Here is a 22617-nt window from a genome sequence, read left to right as displayed (position 1 = left end):
AAAATGTATATATATATATATATATATATATATAATTTATATACATTTATATATATATATATATATATATATATATATATATATATTTATTATATTATATATATATATATATATATATATATATATATATATATATATATATATTTATTATATTATATATATATATATATATATATAAAAAGTTTCCTGGTGAAAAACATATATGAAAAGAATTAAAAAGAGGAAATCAGCAAAAGCATAAAATACATTTGAGTATTAATATAGTTTAGTTTTTTGTTGTTGCATTTCTTTTGCAAATTAAAATATAACTTGTAAATAGATTTAAAATCACAAAAGACAAAACGTCTCAATTCTTTTCACTAAATATAACAGTGTGGCTTAATATGTAATGTCCTGAGCAGCAGTAAAAAGCAAAACAGCAAACCTTAGACAGAAAACACTTCCGTTTAAAATACCTCCAACAACACCGATATAAAGGAAAAAACAACAACGTTATGTTTCTTATGCTCCTTGGTTTTCAGTTTCCTGCTTCTCAAGTTTCCAGACGATGTTGTCGCCCAACACTTTGTATAAATGTGCTCTCAACTGCAACAAAACACACAAACACAAGCCGTTCATGGACATACACTGATCACATGCACTCCAAATAACTGCTGCACTTTTAGTCTGTTTTAATTGAGAATAATTTTGTGGAATAAAACTACCTTTTGCTTCTTAAGTGTACTTTTCTTTTTTGTCCATGTGGTTAATTGACATACCTGATTTAAAACATATTCCCTTGTGACTTTACTATCACAGAAAAGAGGTTTAGCAGAAGAGCACATCATAGACAGACCGATTTCCCTTTTCTCTGATTCTGGAGAAGAAAAGAAACAGATTGTGAGATATGATGGTTATCCTGCCGAAATGTTTGTGTTTTTTTCTCAAAAATCATGTTTGCTTATCGTTTGTTGGCTGAATCTCAAAGCTCAAATGTCGGAGTTTCCTTGAATGCACCAGAAAAGATTTATTTTCAGACTCACCTGTAAAATGTGAATGAGTTGCTGGGGCGCTTAGCTCTTGGTCGGCCATCGTTTGCACCCTAAAGTCGTACTTGGTGCCTGAATGCAAGTGCCTAACCGTGTAACTGGTTATGTTGTGCACATGAGACAACAAGGTGTAGCTCCAGAAGCTGGAGTTGATGCTGACGGCGTAGCTGGCTGTTGCTATGTTTTGAGGGGCGCTCCACTGGACTGTGATTTGGTTTTTATTGGAATAAACGACTCTGACATCAGTAGGTGGAGACGGCTCTGAAAAAAACATGGTCGTCATTACAAGTTACATTACATCACAAGTAACTTCTTTATATAGTAGTATTCATTCATTGTCATTGTCACACACACACACACACACACACAAAAGGATTGTTACCAGTAGTAACCACAGGTGTCGCCAAATCTTAAATACACAAATGGAGAAACTACAAAACAAAAGGGCCAAAGCGACTCACTCGTGAATCTGTATCTTGCCACTGACGAGCCTTTGACGTGTGCGATGAAGGGGAAGACGATCACTGTGTAGTTGGCGGCCGTCTTCAGATTATCAAAGTACTTTGCGGTTTCTGTTTGGTTGTGCGTTTGTACATTTTTGCCATCCAACTGGAGCTCGACATTGAAAGACACAGAATTGTCCCCAGATGACCATGTGACATCGAGGGAGTCGTATGTTGCGACCACAGTCAAGTTTGAAATTGGTCCAGGAGCTATGCAGGAGTCACAACGTCAACATAGTAACATTCAACACAGCAGGACAGCTTTGTGTAAATCATGGATTTCACTGTGGCCAGAAGCTAAAACATTCGCCCAGAGTTACCAGTGTAGTTGACGACGGTCACATTGGCTCCCTCGAGAGAGTCATTGGCCAGTGCTGTCACGGTGAGGGTTATCTTGGTGCCCATTGGCAGGCCCGTTACGTTTACTTCCGTTTGGTTCACCTCCTTATCAAACAATACGCTGCTAGGAAGAGAAACGGTTCATTGATTCAAACGGCTGCTGTCAGAGACAACGGTACATCTGACAATCATTCGGGCACCATGAATGATCGTCTCGACCAAAGTGGTGGACCGACCGATAGGCTGACTTTACCATCTCTAGAGCCAAGGCTAAAAACAAACGGTAAATATACTTAAAAGTAAATAAAGCGAGTACATTCCGGACAATCGATCTATACATACGAATTACTGTCCATCACAGCCATAACCCTGAAAGACGAGGCCTTTCCCTCGGGTAGCACCCATGCAAGCAGCAGCGAGGAGAAGGTATACTCAGTCACCCTTAGGTCGGACACTGCCACGGGCCCTGAAAGAGAGAGAGAGAGACACACACACACACACACACACACACACACACACACACACACACACACACACACACACACACACACACACACACACACACACACACACAGGTGTCACTGTTCAGGTCAGATGTGGCTCTTTGCTAATTTGAATTTTATGAAACACTGGCCTCATTCATACTGTGTACTTCCTGTTGAAACGCTCTCTACCAAATAAAAGGTAAAAAAATAACAACATTTTAAAAGTCTGTAGAGAAAGATGCAACACATCAGCCACCGTGATCTTTATATTCGTGTAAAGTCTTACGAGATGTAAACTCACTGGTGTATTGTGCGACGGTGGATTCTTCGCTCCATGTGCGATTGTCCCCGACTCCTGTGAGGACAGTGAACGTGTAAAGGTTTCCGGGTGTCAAAGCGGCGACTTCTAAACCCTCGCTAGTACTCTGAATCTGCTTCCCATCCTGCATCTCGATACGATAGAAACCAGAGTTTCCAGCTGGTTTCTCCCAGTCCAGGAAGATGGAGGTTTCCGTCACGTTGGCGGCTGTGAGGCGTTCCACTTTGTTCGGTGCTGAACGAAAGGAAAGATATAATCAGGTGTTATCACTAAGGCTCTTACAACTAAGTCGTGTAGCTTTTGAAGCTAACAGGCTGGAAATCAATGTAAATGTAATGCAGTCAAACTCACTGGTGTAGAAGGTGACCTCCTGCGGGTTCAGGTCTCTCATACACTTAACAGGGAACACCTGGACTGAGTAGAGGGTGCCTGCAGTCAGGTTGACAAGGTCATGGGTCAAACTGTTGGTGTTTAGTGTCAGTTCTGTGCCGAATTTGACCTCTACGCGGTAATGTGTGATGTTATCAGGCCCGGGTTGCCAAGTGAGATTGGCGCTCTCAGAGGTCTTGTTAGTCACGATGACTTGGCCAAAGAAACGTTCTGCAGTTAGAAATAAGAGGAACATTGTTAATAACCAGTGCAGTGCTGATACGGGTCACAAGTCATCGTTAGTAGTTATGGACTGTGTAAGATTTAAAATGACGGGGTCAACAACAAAGGGGCTTTAAGTGAGTCCTACCTTCATAACATATGGAAGGCAGAAGAGCCAAGCAGTTCTTTTCAACCCAAGCCCCAAAGCTGAGCATGGCCACACAAGAGTCTTCAATGTAGTTCTCATCAGTCTCGGGAACAACTATCGCTGCCGTTGTTGGAGGTAGCGTTGTTGGAGCTGCCGTTGTTGGAGGTAGCGTTGTTGGAGCTGCCGTTGCTGAAGCTGCCGTTGCTGGGCATTTGCAGGAGTATCTATTTAGGAAGGAGGATTTGAGTACTGGCCAGCCAGGGTACCAGTTCTGGAACACGAGGGGTTCCCCATTGGCCCAGAAGGACCAGTACATACTGGAGTTGCTGACGGAGTTGCTGGTGAAGGAGAAGTTTTTGCGGAGGCCGATCCAGCAGTCAGAAGTGAGTAACTGGGAGAGCGTTTGGGTGTTTTCAGCAGTCACTGTCACCAGGTCTTTGAAACAGACCTGACAGGATGAAAAAGGCGACAACATATTAATATTTTACAGTAGATGTGATAAAGCCCGATCATCTCGTACTGCGATATCAAGATGCTTTTGTTTGTATAGCTAGCTCTGAACACAACGGCAGCTTTACACTTTATTCTGAGATGTAATATTGATAGACATCATTTAACATATTACACAGGCTCCATTGTACACCATCATACAGAAGGTCTTTCTGAGCTTCATATTGTACCTGGCAGTTCTCCCTGGCCGCCTCCCAGGTGAGTGGGCTCAAATTAGGGAAGTATTCTCGCTCTGCATTGCTGCTCGCCAACACCAGAACTGAAGGCAAACACACCGACAGAAGACGGGTTGTTTGTTGACACAGGTTTCCAAGGAGGGAGGCACTGATCCGATCGTACAGATCTTTAAATTGCTTGTTTTGTCCAACCAACATTTAAATACACTCAATTTATTACGGTGCAAAAATGGAAAAACAACCAAATCATAAATATTTGAGAGCATGTTTGCCGTTTTATGCTTGAAAACAAATAATAATAAATAATTTCAGATCAATCAATTATTCAAAAAAATATTATTCAATAAATAAATATTATATTTATATTATAAATATTTTTTTGGGGTTCTGGGATAACTTTTAAAGCTAAATTTGAAATTGTAATAGACATTTAGATTAATAGACAATAATAATTAGCTGCAAATTAAAGCTTTTTCTTAATAAAAATGCTGCACTGTATTTTACAATAATAATAATAATAATAATAATAATAATAATAATACTTACCCAAATAAATTAAGCCACAGACTTTATCTTTGAGAGATAGGGTTCCCATGTTGGTCCCAGATTAAGTACTGTAATATAAAATCTAAAGAAAAGTAGGAACCAAATTAAATACATTTAAAACTAACTCAATCCGATACTGTACACGTCTCTCTACTCACCCAGGCTACAGACGCATCCTGTCACCTGCTTCTCTGAGCAGAAGGAAATGATCTCAGCACGAGACACAACCGTAACGTGAAAGGTAAACAGGTAACAAGCAGCACATTTGACTGGAAACACAAGCCAGGTAATAAGAAGATAAAGGCTCCTGGTTTTGCATCCATGTTCCTGAAAGGCAAAATAGGCTACCAACAAGGAAGAAAAGAGAGAGACGGGGGGGGGGGGGGGGGGGGGGGGAAGCAGAAGCAGACATGCAAAAACAGAAAAAACATTGATGCATGTTGTATAAAAGACGACAACAACAGTATTGCGTTAAGCATTTATTTTGGCTTAAAGCTTTTGAGTAACAAAATGCAAATCAGTACAAAAAAAAAGCCATGAACAAATAATGAAAATTATAGAAAGATAAACCTCTTATACAAAACTAAGTTCCCAAAAGAATCTATAAAAAAAAAAGACAGAAATTAAAACAAATAAATGCCTTTTGTATACTTTTTGGCAGTGATTGGTCACATCAACGTGAAGTGCCGATTGCACGGTCTGTAGGTGAGACTCAGATCACATTTATCAGTTTCGACGGGCAGTAGTTCTCAATATCCGAGTGGTTTGCACCTCATAATTCACTTAAACTGTGTTTCTGGTTATATTGAATCCATGCGTTCTGTTGCAAATCATTTTAATATCGGAACTTCCTCTGTCCCACCGGCAGGTCCTGCTCTCCGCTGTATACACAACATACAAACACTAACAGCTGATTAGCTTTTGGGGGTGATCCAGCCAGCCCCCTCAGGTATCAAATTTGTTAATTTCCACAAAACTGGTGACAGATTATTACAGACCGTTACAGATTATTACGGGACTAAAATGCATTTACAGCTTCTTTGTGTGTTCTAAGTGCCTCACTGATAAAATGACTGCGTTCCTTAATCTGATCCCGTTTCTAACTTTCATTTTAACGTCTAATTGAATAGGACAATCTAAACATTTGGGGGGCGTTAAAACTTCCACACAGACGACCCGAAAAAACAGTTTGGCAGGATGTGAACCTTTGAAATTACAGTCAGAGTTTCCACCGGTGTATTTGCCCGGTGGGCCCCGAGTAACAGTCGTAGTCGAGAGCGATTACGCACCATAATTTGACTTAGTTGGTTTTAAATCTGCGTTAACTCATTTGAATCAGTTTCCAGATAAAAAGGTAGTGTCAAAAAGTTATCTAAATACGTGACAGGAATGCTACACAAAAGCCACTGGGCCATACAACCTCTGGCAGAAACTCAGACCGTGTTACAGCAACATTATTGGATGTAGACATCCAGTCTATGTTCACAAGCGTGACTTTTAACGAATGGCAGTGACTCGTTTTTAAATGATCCTTTGTAAAAAAATCACATTTCTTTAAAATAAAATGTAAAAAAAAGAAGATGGAAACAAACAATCTCTTTAGGTTTCATCGACTAAAAGCGATACATGTGAGCGCCTTGTTAGCCAGATTACAGCACATGCCATACAACCGCAACATCCTGGGTTTGTTTCCGGCCTTGGGTACTTTGTTGAATGCCTTTCTCTCTCTCTCCCCCCCCTCCCCCGACATTTCTACAGTCTTCTGGCAAATAAAAAAGGCAAAAATGCCACAAAACAAATTTAATATAAAAAAAATAATGAATGTATTATAAATGACATTTAAAAAAAACAACAAATAGAATCATTAAAACTCAAACGGAAAATCCCTGCCAAGATTAACACTGATTAAATACAGCCCCTCCTAAAATGTGCAAAGTTTAAGACCTTGAAGACATTTCATAGGACCTTTAAATGCAATGAGGAAATTGAGGATGCAGACCTGCTTACAGGATGAACTGTGCTCCTCTGCATAATCTAGTCAACCTTTATTCATTTCCAAACGTCAAAAACAGCAATACACTGTACAGTGCTCAGGAGTACGGTGAGCGGTCGGGCAGTAACGTTATTAGATCAAGCGCACTGAGGCAGGAGGTGATTTGAGTTTGAGTAAAAGCCTGAAATAAACCCGGTGGCTTGGAGGGAGAAAGAGGACGCTTGTGATCAAAGTAAGGCTCTTCTTAGTCGCTGTCACTCCTCTCTCCTCGCTGAAGGGGTCTCTTTCCGCTGGAAGGCCGAGCAAACTCCTGTTTCACAGACACCTTGATCTTGGTTTTGCTGTAGAGAGAAAACAGAATTATGGCAGATCCGATCGATAAAAAGTAAATGTTTGATGGCACAGTAACCTCAGTTGACCCGTTAAATTTAAACCTTACACACAGGGACCTCTAGTGGCAGGACAAGACACAGCAGTGGAGTCGAGGCTAAATTCCAGCAGCCCAAATGTGTGGACTATGTTGAGATATTCTGTAAAAATTAAGTTACAACTCAAGTCCCCTGAAGGCGAGTCGGCCAGTTTTGTTTTTCTTTTTACCTTTCTTTGTCCAGCAACTCCAGACCTTCAAGGATTTTCTTCAACATCTCATAATGCTCACGATTACGGACCTGCAGGAGAGATCAAAGGGGAATTATTATATTATACATTTCGTGAAGTCGTCCAGCTTCACAACAGTGCGTTTCGTTACTCACCCGCAGAATATGCACATCCTTGTCTTCCTCCTCTGCACTGGAGGCCGACTTGGACTTCTTCATGGAAGTTGGAGCTGGAGGCGGGGCGCTCTCTGGAAGAAAAGAAATGCGAGGTTAGCAAAGGGAACAGCGAGCGGGGACTGAAATGTAAAAATAATGCGAGCAATGCTTACTTCGCTTTTTAATCTGCATGGTCCCGTTCTGCAGCTTGGTGCTGTTCTCCTCCTCAGTTTTGCGGTCCCGGCCTGGACATGCACAGATGCGCACCTCGAAGCACCTCCGGCCCAAAACAAGTCCCCTAAGGAAAGAGATGAACAAAAGGAAAGGTCAAAATGCTTTTATAGGCACCGCAAACAAATGTAAAGTAATCACACAAAACAAAATCATCAGCAATACCACTTCTTTATACCCCCCCCCCACTCAAATGCGTTTAAAGAGAAGGACTTACTCTGGCGTCTCGAGGGTCAGGATGGTGAGGATGGGTCTGCGGTTCATGCCCCCCATGCAGGAACTGTTGCACATAAAGCTCAGCAGGATGGTTGTGATCTCTGAGCCCAACTGACACAGGAAAATGCGTTGTTATTCAATGCTGTTGAAATGCACACAATCGGGGGGGGGGGGGGGAGGCCAAATTCGCTACTTTTTTCTAAACTCGTCAACTTTTCTGGTCGGATGGTTTCAATGTCTTCACTTTGACATTAATTGTACGGCTAACAGACGATACACTATTCATATACTCACATAGAAAATGCTTCAGGGTCACACATTAGAAAATGTGAATGGGTAAAAATAACTGCTGTAGTAGACAAGATCCCCCTCAGACAGATCGAGTGGGGCAGTCATACCTGTGGGGGCTCGTATGGGACAGTCACACTCTGCCTCTTTGTGTGCTGATCTTCAAAATACTGAGCTCTCTGGCTGCCCTCCACTCGGATCAGATGGCTGCGATGCTCCGCAGCTGAAGGGAAAACAGATCACACATTCAGAAAAACCTCTTCCATCAAAGACAAAACTTTCTAAATGCATCACGGAAACATTTTCCTTACCGTCCTCATTTTGGTGATGGGGACATCTGCGGACCACTTCCGCCACGTGTTCAGACTTCTTGTAAACCGCCGTGGCCCGGAGGACGGTGCCTGGAGGAAGCTCTTTGCTCACCAGCACTTCAACAGGGCTGGTCTTTGCCAGTTGGCAATACAGCTTGTTGAGAAGCTCCGAGTACTGAGAGAAAGCACAGGTAGGAAGACATACATGGTGTTATCTGTGCACTTGTGGAACAACAGAGGGACACACCCCCCCTCACGCACTCCTATTCCAATTTCCTTTTTGGAATAGGCCTACTGAACTGGATTCGATTGCACTCAAAGCTCTCCCAACGTGTTTACCGTTTCTTGCTAAGTCTTAATCGCAAGTCATGTCGACTGAGACTTTCTTTCACATCGTGGACAATAAAAGCTTCTAACTATCTAAAGTTAAATACTGTAAGAAACTACAACTACTGCGTTCTCTAAATAAGTATGTCCAGATGTGTCAAATTAAAAAGACACTTTACCTTCGTCCGCTTTTAACACAGTCGCTGCTGGAGGAAGACCGCTCGGGAACATGTCCCGTCATGTCAGAGCTGTGCTTTACCAGCACTTCTCCCACTGACCAGAGCACAAGTCGCTGGGGGGGCGGGCGTTTCAGGGAACACCAACCTAACATCAACTAAACTGGCCAACTGCAGCGCACTGCTGGGTGAGTCACTGCGGACACATTAATGCCATTGGCTCTTCAAACCCAGTGACTGACTCTACATCTTACACTTTAGCGAAACCGTCACAATGAATAAGATTCCACACGAATGCCATGAGACCAAAGAATGGATGTTTTTACGCGACGCCAGGGTAAGACAATTCTTTGTGAAAGAACATTGGGGGAACCTTTTAAATACACTTTTGATAATGTTGTGGGCGATGAACATTTGAGACTAGTGAGAGAGTTTATTATAACAAAACATTTCAATTATCAAACCTCAAAATGTTCAAATTCCGTATCGTTACGTTGGATTTAATAAAGTGAAATAAAACACAGGGAAACAATCTGGATGGAAAAAAACTCAGTTGAGCAGTAAATGGCGAAAACGAGCAGCTGAAAAATCCCTTGTGTCCTACGAGAGGCTCAAATATCGGCTCCTCGCCATCATCTGCTGCGAGCCCTGTTCGAACTTTAACATTCGGATTCTATTTATTTCTGTTAAAATGATACCCTATGTGCAGTAAGTACATATTTATGTTGCTAGAGTTGGTAGTAGATTGCATCACATTGATCAGAAAAGATATAAGACAAGTGATGCGAGAGCTTTGGCCGGGAATTACTTACTGTGGAAGTGACAGACTTGGCTGTGCCAGACTTCTGAAAGCGCAGCTGGAAGCCATATTCCCCTGGATGGTCCGTTGTAACCGGGACAGTGGAGGCCGGGGGAGTAACATCATCCTTAGTTGGCACCTCGAGGGGCAGTTCAAATAGATCTTCATCAAACCGCGTCAGCACATGTTCGTCAATGAGCTGCAAAAAGGAGGGAAATGACAGTCAGCCAGTCCGTAAAATACCATCATATGAATATTGACCGATATCTTTCTTCTACAGTAATTAAATGTTTTGGAACGGAGGGTATGGGTATGCATGCTTACCAGCATGTCTATTGGTCCACCTGCTTTCCATGATTCCTGCGGCACAGACACCGTTTGAATGGTGGAGATGGAGGGAGTTACTCTGCAAAAAAAACAACAAGTAATTTGTTATTCTGGAGTAAACTGACCTTTTTTTAATGTTATTTACTATAAAAACATAACTTACACACTGTCCCACAGCTCTCTAAAGGAGTCCTGGCTCAAAGGCAGACTGAAAGGCAAACCTTGCTCTTCCATTATTATTTCCCCTCCTTTCCCGGCTGAGAGAAAATTAGGAAGAGCCGAGATGCAGGAGTGCTGTGGGGGAACAGGAAGTCGGTGTTACACCTTAAGAAGTCTTTATACAACAGTTATATGGTGATCAAAACATGCATCACTTAAATTTCAATAATTTCTGAGACCAAGGACTCAAGGACTGTTTGATAAAAAGGAACTTAATTAGTCACCTAACTTATAAAAACGGACACGGTTAGTCTTGCGAAAAATATTTAAGAGGATTAAAATTGTGTAAGTTAACGTTTTAAAAAGCCTTGCAAATTAATGAATGGTAAAGTTATAAACTCTGGTTACTGCCACAAAGAAAATGAGTGTTCACGACGATGAAAACAAGTGAACTTATTGGGCCTTCTCCTGTGTAAACTGTTGACTAACGTTGACGTACTATTTAATTAAACAAACTTTTTAAAAACTCGTAGAAACCATATTACACCATGCTGTGTAAAACGTTTGACAATTAAACTCATTTAAGTATCTCAACCGCCGCCTTCAACCTGCTAACGTTAGCTTATTTACCGTCCATTTTCTTTCGAGCAGCAGGCCCACATAAACTGAATAAAGCTAGCTTCACTCGTACACCTAATCGGCACTTTCCCAAATACTAGATGAATTCAACTGAACGTTAAAATGTGCGGACACTCACAAAACATCGACTTTATAAGAAGGTTCCTCTCGCAATTAAAGCGCATTGTTGTTGGCAGGTATTGTAGCTAGCTTAGCATTAGCTTAACATGCTAATTACGTTAGCACTACGTTTTGGAATCCGACCCACTAATGAGCTAAACTGCCGTAAAACTTCTTTATCGAGCAAATAAGTGGCGTTCAGAAACGTGCTGTAAAGAGTGGAACATGTATGACTACACAGCTACCTGGAATGACCCGCTACTGTTGTCCGAGCAAAGATGAGTCACTTGTGGGTGTAGAAGAGAACTAAACAGCCGAAAAAGTCAAAATATTTTGGAATAAGGCAGAGCACGTTGCTTTCGGGGAATCCCAACTAAAGGAAGGCGAGGGGCGGATTTTATGACACTCCAATCACAAGCGTCCTGCTCTCCTGACGTACTTAAATGCAACATCGCGAAATGCTGCTGCATTCATGATTCTCGGAGATTTTCCAACTCGAGAACGAGTTAGATAGATAGGTCATGATTGTATATTTGTAAATGTATTAGGATTGTTTAATTATTGGTTACGAACGGATTGACACTAAACCTTATGTTGATAAACTTTAAGTTTACTCTTATTAAAATAACTAATATATGGTGCATTTTTTTTAACTACAAGCTTCAGAACCTGAAGGCAACATGAAGAAATTATGACGTATGGACTTTTTTTTTTTAAATAGTCTTCTATGAAGTGATAAAAGCAGACATTTGCATAAAGAAACTTAAAATCAGAACACATATGAATACTGTTTATACAAATGTAGTGCCCAGTGGGTTACTGGCTAGTACATTTTATTATGATAAAATAAGGAAGTTGTATCTTTTTTTATTTAAATTGAAAAAGAGTCCTCTGACCAATCAGAATCATTAACAAACATTGGTCGTATGACATATTCCTAAAATGTTACATATCTCAAAAATGCACAGTGCAGTTAGTTAGGTAGTTAGTTCCTGTAAGACTATCTTTGAGGGGTGGACCCGCACTACTCCCTGTGCTTTTCTCGCTCCAGGGAGGTCAGAGGTCAACTTTAAAGCAGTGTCCCCTTACTTGAGGACTGTCAGGGACCGTTTCCTCCAGCATGGTTTCGGACAGTCCTACCGTTATGTTGTTTATTAGGTTTAAAACTAAAAACTAAAGCTCTTAACGCTGTTTAATAATTTCATAATCTGCTTTTACAGGCTGAATGACGTTACCTCTTATCACCCTTCAAATGCCCCTGTGCTGATTAGATAAACTTCTATACCACTGGGGACCAGAGCTGTAGAGAAACTCAGAGAAGGACTTTACTCAGGTGCCTGCAGCTGCTGCATCAGGCCACTAGTGCCACCCTGCTGGCATCTTGTCCTGAACTGGCAAGAGTCACATCCAAAGAGTACGCACTGAATGTTGGTTCTCATCTATCCCTCCGGGTGAGTTGCAGTTACTGGTGCCAGTCAGGATCTAGGTGGCTGTTTGACCTTTGAGCGAATGTGCTGATGGTGCCAGCGAGTCCACTAGGAAATTGATACCAGTTGCACTGCATGCATATAGATACAATAGTAAAGTCTAACAGAATAGAAGAGGGAAAACAGAGTTCGCAACAGAATGTGGAACCAATCTGATGTGTAATTTAACATTATCTTGAGGTGTGCATGTCATGAAGTGTGTGTTTTAAATCTTTTCCAGTAGTTACCAACTACAGTCCAGAATGGCTGCAATCATATAGCAAAGAGCTTCATAATTTGGTTGTGGACATAAGGTGTGTTGCTATGCAGCTACATTGAGATTGACGAGGCAATAGTCCCTCTTCACTGTAGTTTGCCATTTTTGGAAATACACTTCTTTGCTTTCTTGCCGAGAGTTAGATGAGAAGATTGACACCACTTTCATATTTGCACGGTAAATACAAATACAGCCAGCAGTCAGTTAGCTTAGCTTAGCATTAAGACTAGAAATAGGGGAAACAAATAGCCTGCCCTGTTCAAAGGTAACACAATCCCACTACCAGCCCCTCTCAAGCCTGCTTATTGATATGTTTCATTTGTGCAAAAATCTTGCTTCTATTTCTTAGCCTTTTTACCTTTGGACAGGGACAGGCTAGCTGCGTCCCGCTGTTTTCAGTATTTATGCTAAGCTAACCACCTCCTGGCTGTAGCTTCCCACTGAATCAGTGTTGACAGATGGCAGATGGCAAATGGACTGCTTTTATATTGCGCTTTTTCCAATCTTTACGATCACTCAAAGCGCTTTACAACACATGTCAGCATTCACCCATTCACACACATTCATACAGAGTCACAGGCTACCATACGAGGTGCACATCAGCCCGTCAGTGGTGATAACCACGTCTGATGTTTTTGTTAGATTTATTTAGTGACACACACCCTCTTCGACGTATCATAGCCAACGTAGATGATGCTTGTCAACAAGCCATTTAAATATGTTTTGTAAAATTACTATCTTTTTAATATTCATTGTAGTAAAGATACTTGTTTGGGTGGATTTCTCTGGACTGACAAGCAATGTGGTGTGCATGTGATTAAATGTCACCCACTGTGACACTGACCACATCGTGAGACACTTGCTATTCATCACGCGATTCTACTGTAACATGATTTTGAAACAGCTGACCCCACCAACCACACCCCCAACCACAACCCCCCCCCCCCCCACACACACACACACACACACACACACACACTTGGGTGAGTAATAGAGGGCAGTCTCATGATTTGTGTGTGGTGTGACCTTTTGTTTCAGATAACAGTAAAAACACACACTGGCGGGCATCTCAAGTTTTGGGACAACACAAGTGCCGAACATATGCTATTGGATAAATAATATCGACCGCACGGAGCAACGTTGTGCCTGAACGTTGTTTCCACAATTTTCCTAGTCAGTACTCGTAGTTCTATAAATGTTCTTGGCTCTCCCTGTATGAATTCATGTGATACTTTATGGAAATCTATCGTCTCCGTCTGCCTCTAGTTGCGTACGTGACCCTTTAAACTATGTTGGTGAGCCTCCACGCCACTGTTCTGATGGTGTACAGTTTCTCTACATTTAGTCAGAGTCACACTGACACACATGACTGTGCTCGGGGCCCCTTGGCTTTTTGCGTGAGGGGTGTCAGGTTCTCTTTCTCAATGTTCGTATGTGGGCAGGAAAAGGCAAAGGGCGGCAAGCTCCAAGGAGAGAGTGGCGTGATGTGGAGGTGTGTCTGCAAGGGGTGGGCTTGAATCATTTAATCAAGAGATCTAGAGCAGATATTTTTCCACTGAGCTCTTTGACATATCTGTACTTTTCCCGCCCAGTGTAACCCTCCCACAACACACCCCCTAATCCCCGCCTCGGACACACCGTCACTCCATCTCCAAACTTCCCCTAACAACATTTGCACCGCTAACTCTGGAGGCACAGCCTAAATTTAGGGTCCACCTGTTGCCTGCCGGAGGAGGATTAAGCTTTGTTGTGTGCAACAGAGGGGGGAGGGTTAGTGGAACTGAGCGTGTGACCCCTTTGGCATGTGATCTGAAATAGAAAGGGATTTATGGCTGCTGGGAAGACAGACAATGGCAGCAAGAGAGTCAAAGACGAGCCCCCCTCTTATGCATGAGAAATGTTGAGTCATAGATGGTCGCTGTTGGACTCTCACTTGGGTTCGTCTAAGGTCCAACACCTGCACAATGCCAACGTTTCACCTTCTATAGATGATGCTTCTCATTATTAAACATAATATTGCAAATGTATGTTGCACCTCACGAGCAAAGAAAAGAGTAAGATGCACCACATTATTATCTCATTTTATAGTTTATAATTCTTTATAAGGCCAGTCGACATTACGTAACAAGACTTATAAACCTCAAGACCAAGTTTGGCCATGAGCAAACCTCTGGCACATGAGCTACAGAGAAAATTGTTGGAATCTTAATATGTAATCACAGCTCCGTCATCTCTTGCACACCATAATAAAAACCAGACCCTCTTGTCTGTGAAGAGTTTTCTGATGCTCATGATGGTGTTCTTATGCTCTTTCTTTAGCCAATAGCAGTTAAGGTTAAACAAGCTTCCTACTAGCGTCTCGACCTCTGCAGGAGGACCTCAAGATCAGCCCCCCCCCCCCACCACACACACACACACACACACACACACACACACACACACACACACACCCACCTTCTCGATACGGAGAGAGGCGTGCACGTTGGTGTGCGGCTGTCACTCTATCCCAGCTGGACGGACACAACACAAAGTTCAAAGAAGAGAAGACACCCTGCACCACAGGACGCGCCAGGCTGACCCCCTTTTGGGTTTCTCTTTGGATTTCTCGTCCGCTTTTTGTTGCAAAAGTGCCAAAGCTTTGAGTCGCAGCTTGTTGTCCTTTTGGGGGAGTTTCACGTGTCTGTATTTGGCACTAGACGCATCTGTCATCGACTGCTACTGGGTGACTGGAGCTGCCAAAGTCATGCCGGACGGGTTTCAGCAACTTGGAGGGGAGGTAATTATTTTTGTTGAGAGCTTTTCACAATTTAGAAATATGACAGAGCTGTGTGCGCGTTTCACTGTTCGGTGCGTATTTTTTATTTGGAAAGATTTTACGCACGGCTCCGTCATAAACTATAAGACAACATCTTTTCATTTCTATGTCGAAATGCAATGTGCCTTGTATAATACAATAAATAAGAACACACTTGTTGATCGGACGAAAGAAATAACTCAAAATTAAAATGATATAAAATACGATTATTCTATTTCTTTCTAAAATATGTCGTCTAGTGTTTTGGCAATGGCCTATGTTGTCCTTTACATAGTGTCTAAAATAATGAACAATTAAGAGAAATAATATTTACAATACTGTCCTATGCAACAACCAGTAACTACTATAAGTAGCTTCAGGGAGGAAAAGCAACATCAGCTCGGATCTGAAGGAGTTTAGCCCTTATTTAGTCCTGAGCTGTGACCTTGACCAACCAAATATCTGAGTTTACAGGTCAGAGCTTAGTGCTGTGGGTTTGTTGTAGGCCACCTAGTTTGACTGGTTCCTTTTCACCACCCACATAAACAATACCTGTGTTGTATGCTCTCTGCAGCTCTTTCTGAGAGTGGGGTGGATGTATGAATCAGTTTTAGGTGTCACTCCTGTGATTCTTAATCTCTCCATAACCTTAAAACAAGAGAGGAGTGGACTGTTGTCTGTGATGCCATGTGTGAACACTGTCTGTGTCAGAGTAGCGTGATGTTCCCGGGATGTGGAAAAGTTTCTCAGCTTAGAAGTTTTAGGCTTCAATGTAAAAATAAATCCCAGAAGCGTGGAAACTCAAACCTGAGCAATAAGCAAACACTCTATGAGATCTAAGGAATCAGATTTATTCATGATAAGTGAAAAGTAAATGAATTACTGAGCATTCAACCGTGTCCTTTTTTAATGAAATGCAGTTGAACATGAAGTGCAATAGAGCATAGCTGGCTGCTCATGATGTTTTGCCTTTTTCTGTTGCAAGGACACATGCACATGCACGCACAACCTTTGTTTTGGTTCATCAACACTAAACAGCACTTATCCAGATCAGTTTTGCCCAAATTTAGTTCAGAGTCACATCATATTGTTGTCGTCAGCAGGGCCCACATCACTAAAATGTCAACTTTACAGTAAGCTATGAAGGGTGTGTCATGATCCCTTTCAAAAGCAAATGAAAACACCATTAAAATGAACATGTCTTCCTATTATACAGTTACATCTGTAGCCTTGAGCTGCTTGGTAACTAACCTGCCAGTTAATTAAATGGCTTTTTGAGACTTAAGCACAATTTGTCGGAGGGGAAAACCTCATCTCCCCAAGGTTGTCTCGTCCGTCACCTCGTGGAGACAGGTGCTTGAAGCCTGATGGGAAGTCTCTCATCAGGATCACAGTTAAATATAGTTAATGTTGGAGAGAGTAGAGCTACAGTACAGTTATCTACCAAAGCTTTCTTATTGTTCGTCGTTATTATCGTTACACTCACCGTTCTGAGAATGCGTTTTGTTTTACCTCTATCTGTTTCTTTGTGTGTGTTTGTGCTCCAGACATTGACTGGAACCTTTGTTCTCTCAGTCTTCACTGCTGTCCTGGGATCTCTGGAGTTTGGATACAATATCGGCGTCATCAATGCACCTCAGAAGGTAAAAATGAAGCAGCGTTTACTCGGACGACGATCAAAACTAGCCAATAAAATCCCATGAAAATGCCAAACTGGTGCTAATCTGCATTAAAGAATGGAGGCGTGTTAAAAGAAGTGCTGATGGACAATGCGGGCGGCAGTGACATTTAGCCAGACGTCAACGAAGCTGTTTTTCTCATATTTTCCTGGTTTTTTTTATAATGCATGTTTAGAAAACAAACTTGGAAAAGGGAAACAATCCTTCGCACATGATGCGGTAAGATGAATGCAAGGGAGTCGGAGGAAAACTTTATATGAAATAGGGGAGAGCATGGGGGTAGTTTGTGGAGCATCTTAGTTGTGTTTATGAAAACACAGCAATGCCAAAACGTTACTGCCGCTGGTGTGACTGGGAAAGAGAGGATCATTCTGTCTGCTTAAAGGGGCAACATGGTGCTGCATGCATGGAGTCTATGCATACAAACACTGTATGTATATATATATGTATATATATATATATATATATATATATATATATAGATAGAGGCACATGATTTGTGCAAACCTGACTTGCTCTGGCTGCTCATATTGCAGCCACATCTGATGTTCCAGTATGAAGGCATGCTTGGGTACTGCATGTGAGAAATGTGTAATTTATGACTTCGCAGACACGCATGTTGCTCTTTTATCAGGCATGGTTCAAGTCGATAAATACGTCCACTTAATTCCACATCTTAATAGGCCACATGACACCTAACGGTATACACTGATGTTAGAAATTAGAAGCACATTCAGTCAGTCAGAGAGCTGAATGGATGCAGAGAACTCAAGCCACGTCAGGTGAGTCGTCTCTGACTCGGCTGCTGATGAATCTGGCCTATCTTGACCCTAAAAACGCCACTCAGCTGATGTAGTTCCACAGAGGCACTAAAACCAGAATAGAAACTGAGCTGCTGTGTCTTTATGTGTGCGTGTGACAGTTGCCATTACAATATAGCTGATCTCCTGGTTTCCTGTCACCTCTGTGCAGATCATTGAGCAGGACTATAACGCTACATGGCTGCAACGGTATGGAGAGCCCATCCCCATCGGGACCCTCACCTCCCTCTGGTCCCTGTCCGTGGCCATCTTCTCCATCGGTGGCATGCTGTCCTCGTCCTGCGTGGGCTTCGTCTCCGAGTGGCTGGGCAGGTAGACACGATACATTTTAAATGCATATAAACTATTTTCTTCACTTGTGCAAAGAACAAAGCAAACAGAAAGGTTGGTGTAGTGTTTCACACCTAAAATAATCTTAATGAAAAGAATATTTCACAAGATACACAGCTTATAGTTTTAACCAAAGTACCAGAGTCCATACTATCTTAATCATCAGTTAAACTGGAACAATGTTTCAGTGGTCATGATACAATGGCGTCTCCTTTTCACCTCTGCATGGATCCAAAATGGATCCCAACGTCTAGTCTCTGGTCACTGAGGGGAGACTCTGACCAGGATGTTCCCTCTGTAACCTGAGCTGGGATGCGAGCTGGACTGCAGCCCACATTTTGCACTGACTGAAAGGGGATCTAAACAGAGCTGGCAGCACTGGGTCAGGAGGGGTTGGGAGGGTGGCAGCGTTCATCGTGGGTGCACTCAGGACAAGGTCTTCTTCTTGACACTGGTGGAGCTGGCAAAGACAGACTGTTGTGACCTCTGTGCTCAAAGTGACTTAGATGCAAGTCAAGTCTCCAGTGCACAAATAAGAGTTTCTTTAAACAGTTCTTCTTGTTGTTTAGTTATATATTATAGCTATATTATTTGGACTTTATTTCACACATTTGTAGAACATTTTTTCCAGATATTAGTCAAACCCAAATTATTATTCAAAAAATATCTTGATTTGTGGGAAACTTTGACATGACTTGTGATGATCATGTTCTAAAAACTATTTATTTATAAAATGGAATAATGTTAAAGGGTGAAGCTGGTTTTAACAATAACTTTTCATTTCGGGCAAGGATTAAGCAACTAACTAAAGCACTTCATATTTTAATACGACACTGCTCTCTGGAGGCTAAAAGGGGGCTCTGTCTACTTCATGTAGTACCATCATAACGCATCTGTATAATGAACAACTATAGACAAATCTACTCAAGACTAAAGAGTGGGATTTTAGTGTTCTGGTAAATAACTACAAAGATGCTCGTCTGTGTTTGTTTTCTCTACAGGAGGAAAGGCATGCTCATAAACAACATGTTTGCCTTCATTGGTGGAAGTCTGATGGGGTTGTCCAAGCTCTGCCACTCCTTCGAAATGCTGATCCTCGGCCGCTTTATAATCGGTATCTACTGCGGTGAGCGGTCCATTGTTCTGTTCTCTCTATTCTCATTTGTCTAATTTAGGTATTTAATATAGAACGGGACATTTGCTCATCCAACTTTGTCTCTCTGCAGGGTTGGCATCAGGCTTGACCCCGATGTATGTGGGTGAGATAGCTCCTACAAGTCTGCGAGGGGCACTGGGTACACTGCACCAACTGGCCATAGTCACTGGTATTCTCATAGCACAGGTATGACAACACACACATATTGAATGTTGCAGACATTATAATACTTAATATAATAATGTTAGATCAACATCTCTGGGTTTAATGGTTTTTTAATCTCACACTTGCTCCCTTTCCCTGTGCAGGTCCTGGGTCTGGAGTCGTTACTGGGTGTTGAGGACTTGTGGCCAGTATTGTTGGGTTTAGCCATTGTGCCGGCTGTACTTCAGATGGCACTTCTGCCTTTCTGCCCCGAGAGCCCCCGCTTCCTCTACATCGTCCGCTGCCAGGAGCACCAAGCCAAGAGAGGTGAGCGGGGCTGGAATACACCAGACATTATATAACATTCATGGGGCTGAATGTACGAGAACAGGCGTCTATAGATCCTAAACTCAAACATGTTTTCATAAGAATATTCAGATTTATTTATTCCTTTGTGCAGGCCTGAGGAGGTTGACGGGCAGGCAGGAAGTGGGCAGCATGCTGACTGAGATGAAGGAGGAGAAGAGGAAGATGGAAATGGAGAGGAAGGTGTCCATCCTGGAACTCTTTCGCTCTCCGCTCTACCGCCAGCCCATTATCATCTCCATCATGCTGCAGCTCTCCCAGCAGCTGTCTGGGATCAACGCAGTGAGTCTTATTTAATTAAACTTCACAGCAAAATCATATTATTCTTCACATTTGGGTCGCATCAGTGACATCAATACACCTTGCATAGAGTCCCCAAATAGGGTAGTGAATTAGTTGAGTGTAATATTGGCATCATTTTAATCTGTTTCCCCCTCTGGTCAGATCTTCTACTACTCTACCAGCATCTTCATGAAGGCAGGAGTCCAGAGTCCAGTCTATGCCACCATAGGAGCAGGCGTGGTGAACTGTGCCTTCACTGTGGTCTCGGTCAGTAGCATGCCTTCATCTTTGCTTTTAGATGTCTGAAAATATCTTCATTTTAAATGTTGAATCTATTGTGAAGTTAGTATGATTAATATTACAGTCCTGCTCTGTACAAAAGTGTGTCTATTACTGATTAACGTTGTTATCTAAGAGCAAATAAGATAACGCTGCAGGTTTTTATTTGGCCCGCCTGGCAAACATGCCTGCATCCAAATAGGTCAAATTTGGTTTAGCAGGTCAAGATGTTTCAATGTCATTAAATGGGTCAAGAAGCAGGATTATTAGCGATGCTAGCAGCACTCTTTGGTCCAACTTTCGGATAGATTGCCATGGAATTTCATTCATATCTCCTCAAGATGAAGTGTAACAACTTTGGTTTAACACCAAATGCCTGTGAAGCTAAGGACGTTCTTATCATCTTCAGCTCTAGTTGGTGACAAATGTTAGCATCCGATCATGGTAAACACTAAACCTCTTAAATATCAGCATTTTAGCATTCGCATTGTTAGCATGTTGATGTTAGCATTTGGCTCAAAGCACCAGTTCAACCAAACAAAGCTGCTGGCACGACGGTAGAATCTTGTTTTTGTTACACACATTTCAGTTCAAACTAGGTGAATAGCTAACTTTAGCAACTACAAGTAGAATATGCTAGTTTTACCTCCAACTGTCTACTGACAATAACAACCTCTACCACATTTTCTTATGTACAGCTCTTCCTGATAGAGAGGACGGGTCGACGGACACTCCACATGCTGGGACTGGGTGGGATGTCCATCTGTGCCGTCATCATGACCACGGCTCTTGCTTTGTTGGTCAGTCTCTGTAAAGAAGCAAGCATCCTATACTGTTATGGATGTTGTCTCTACAAACCTCTGAACCCCTTTTGCTCCCACCTGATAGGACAGTGTTCCATGGATGAGCTACATCAGCATGCTGTCAATCTTTGGCTTCGTCGCCTTCTTTGAGATCGGTCCAGGTCCCATCCCCTGGTTCTTTGTAGCTGAGCTGTTCTCTCAGGGTCCAAGGCCGGCTGCCATGGCTGTGGCCGGCTTCTCCAACTGGACCGCTAACTTCATCATCGGCATGGGCTTCCAATATGTTGCTGTGAGTATTTCTTACCTTGAAGAGATTTTAGGGACGTCCTATGCAATGTCAACGGCCTACTCGTTCTCAGATCTTTTAATCTGGATTTATTCCCATCGTTTCTTCCAGGACCTGTGTGGGCCATACGTCTTCCTGATCTTCGCAGCACTCCTCCTCTTCTTCCTCATCTTCACATTCTTCCTCGTGCCAGAGACGCGGGGCAAAACCTTCGATCAGATTGCAGGAAACTTCCATCAACACTCTGCAGGAGGAATGATGGATATGGATACGGACATGGATCTGGACAAGCCCACTGAACTGGACTATTTGGGGGAGGAAAGCATGAACTGAAGAGTCCCCGTCTGAAGAGAGATGGGACTATTTTCTTTTAGCTTGGGATGCACTGTGTATGTGGGCCTAACTCCAAACTTTTATTTTCTGACCTGTATATTAAGGTAAATTGTTGTATTCTTATAGAGTGTGGTGCCAAAGCAGTGTTAAGGTGTGTGACAAAGTGTCCTTTGCTGGTACCACTGCAATACAAGGTTACGAATTGAGCTTCGACAAAGACTAAAAACCTGTGGATTAAGAGGAGACTACTGTAGTGTCAAGGAATAAGATGCACAGATCAAAGTGTCTGGACTGTTGAGGCGTTGACTGCCCATGTGGTAGGATTGTATTCCATGGTGATGCACTCGGTAGCAGTATTGACAGACGGAGGTAGAGAGACTTTGGTATTCCTGCACTTTATCTACAAAGACATCCAAAAAGTAATTAGTTTGGAGGTAAACCCCCCACAAAAGAAACTAACAACCTAGGATATACAGCCATAAAGCCAAGTATGCTTGCATATTTTCTACCAAAGCTGGGAACATTCTTGATGTGTAAATCGTTTTAATGAGTCGAATTGGTTTTAAGCTAGATTTAAAAAAGGGACGTATTTTTCAGCCTAGGTCAGAAAACATGGGATCCAACAATCCATGTGGCTCC

At 42.3% G+C, this 22617-nt stretch overlaps 3 protein-coding genes across 4 annotated transcripts; 1 reads left to right on the top strand and 2 right to left on the bottom strand.

Annotated features, from left to right (window-relative positions):
- Window positions 1-190: 190 nt before the first annotated feature.
- Window positions 191-5005, bottom strand: LOC115023814 (receptor-type tyrosine-protein phosphatase eta). Of its 2 annotated transcripts, none has more exons than XM_029455073.1 (12): window positions 4804-5005; window positions 4646-4727; window positions 4094-4182; window positions 3414-3861; window positions 3026-3274; window positions 2657-2908; window positions 2213-2336; window positions 1852-1994; window positions 1490-1741; window positions 1023-1289; window positions 759-856; window positions 191-585 (listed from the first exon to the last, which is right to left on the bottom strand). In XM_029455073.1, exons 2-12 carry the CDS (start codon window positions 4692-4694, stop codon window positions 502-504), a joined length of 2055 nt encoding a protein of 684 aa, XP_029310933.1. In that variant the 5' UTR covers window positions 4695-4727; window positions 4804-5005; the 3' UTR covers window positions 191-501. The 2 variants fall into 2 exon arrangements, with proteins under 2 accessions (XP_029310933.1, XP_029310934.1); XM_029455074.1 differs by having other exon boundaries at window positions 1852-1991.
- Window positions 5006-5261: 256 nt separating this feature from the next.
- Window positions 5262-11365, bottom strand: tp53 (tumor protein p53). The gene is made up of 11 exons (XM_029454926.1): window positions 11208-11365; window positions 10229-10359; window positions 10063-10144; window positions 9752-9937; window positions 8437-8611; window positions 8236-8348; window positions 7839-7948; window positions 7564-7688; window positions 7391-7482; window positions 7236-7306; window positions 5262-6979 (listed from the first exon to the last, which is right to left on the bottom strand). The coding sequence occupies exons 2-11, from the start codon at window positions 10297-10299 to the stop codon at window positions 6883-6885; spliced, it is 1122 nt and encodes a 373-aa protein (XP_029310786.1). The 5' UTR covers window positions 10300-10359; window positions 11208-11365; the 3' UTR covers window positions 5262-6882.
- Window positions 11366-12141: 776 nt separating this feature from the next.
- On the top strand, window positions 12142-21978 carry LOC115023591 (solute carrier family 2, facilitated glucose transporter member 1-like). The gene is made up of 12 exons (XM_029454682.1): window positions 12142-12413; window positions 15025-15481; window positions 17047-17142; window positions 18151-18311; window positions 19331-19455; window positions 19556-19671; window positions 19794-19956; window positions 20090-20277; window positions 20440-20544; window positions 21255-21356; window positions 21445-21648; window positions 21757-21978. Exons 2-12 carry the CDS (start codon window positions 15449-15451, stop codon window positions 21976-21978), a joined length of 1515 nt encoding a protein of 504 aa, XP_029310542.1. The 5' UTR covers window positions 12142-12413; window positions 15025-15448.
- Window positions 21979-22617: the final 639 nt, after the last annotated feature.

This window comes from Cottoperca gobio, chromosome 18 (genome assembly GCF_900634415.1).
Source record: "Cottoperca gobio chromosome 18, fCotGob3.1, whole genome shotgun sequence".
In the NCBI taxonomy this organism is placed as follows: domain Eukaryota; kingdom Metazoa; phylum Chordata; class Actinopteri; order Perciformes; family Bovichtidae; genus Cottoperca; species Cottoperca gobio.
Note: the sequence above shows the minus strand (reverse complement) of the source record. Positions and strands in the feature narration are given on the sequence as shown.

Coding starts and splice junctions, on each gene's coding strand:
- LOC115023814 (XM_029455073.1), bottom strand. CDS start 4,694: ATGGGAACCCTATCTCTCAAAGATAAAGTCTGTGGCTTAATTTATTTG. Junction 3,275..3,413: donor GCCTTCCATATGTTATGAAG/GTAGGACTCACT, acceptor TTCTAACTGCAG/AACGTTTCTTTGGCCAAGTC. Junction 1,742..1,851: donor GACCGTCGTCAACTACACTG/GTAACTCTGGGC, acceptor ACTCCTGCATAG/CTCCTGGACCAATTTCAAAC.
- tp53 (XM_029454926.1), bottom strand. CDS start 10,299: ATGGAAGAGCAAGGTTTGCCTTTCAGTCTGCCTTTGAGCCAGGACTCC. Junction 7,689..7,838: donor CTGACCCTCGAGACGCCAGA/GTAAGTCCTTCT, acceptor CTCTTTCCTTAG/GGGACTTGTTTTGGGCCGGA. Junction 7,483..7,563: donor CATGCAGATTAAAAAGCGAA/GTAAGCATTGCT, acceptor CTTTTCTTCCAG/AGAGCGCCCCGCCTCCAGCT.
- LOC115023591 (XM_029454682.1), top strand. CDS start 15,449: ATGCCGGACGGGTTTCAGCAACTTGGAGGGGAG. Junction 15,482..17,046: donor TTCAGCAACTTGGAGGGGAG/GTAATTATTTTT, acceptor TTTGTGCTCCAG/ACATTGACTGGAACCTTTGT. Junction 17,143..18,150: donor TCATCAATGCACCTCAGAAG/GTAAAAATGAAG, acceptor ACCTCTGTGCAG/ATCATTGAGCAGGACTATAA.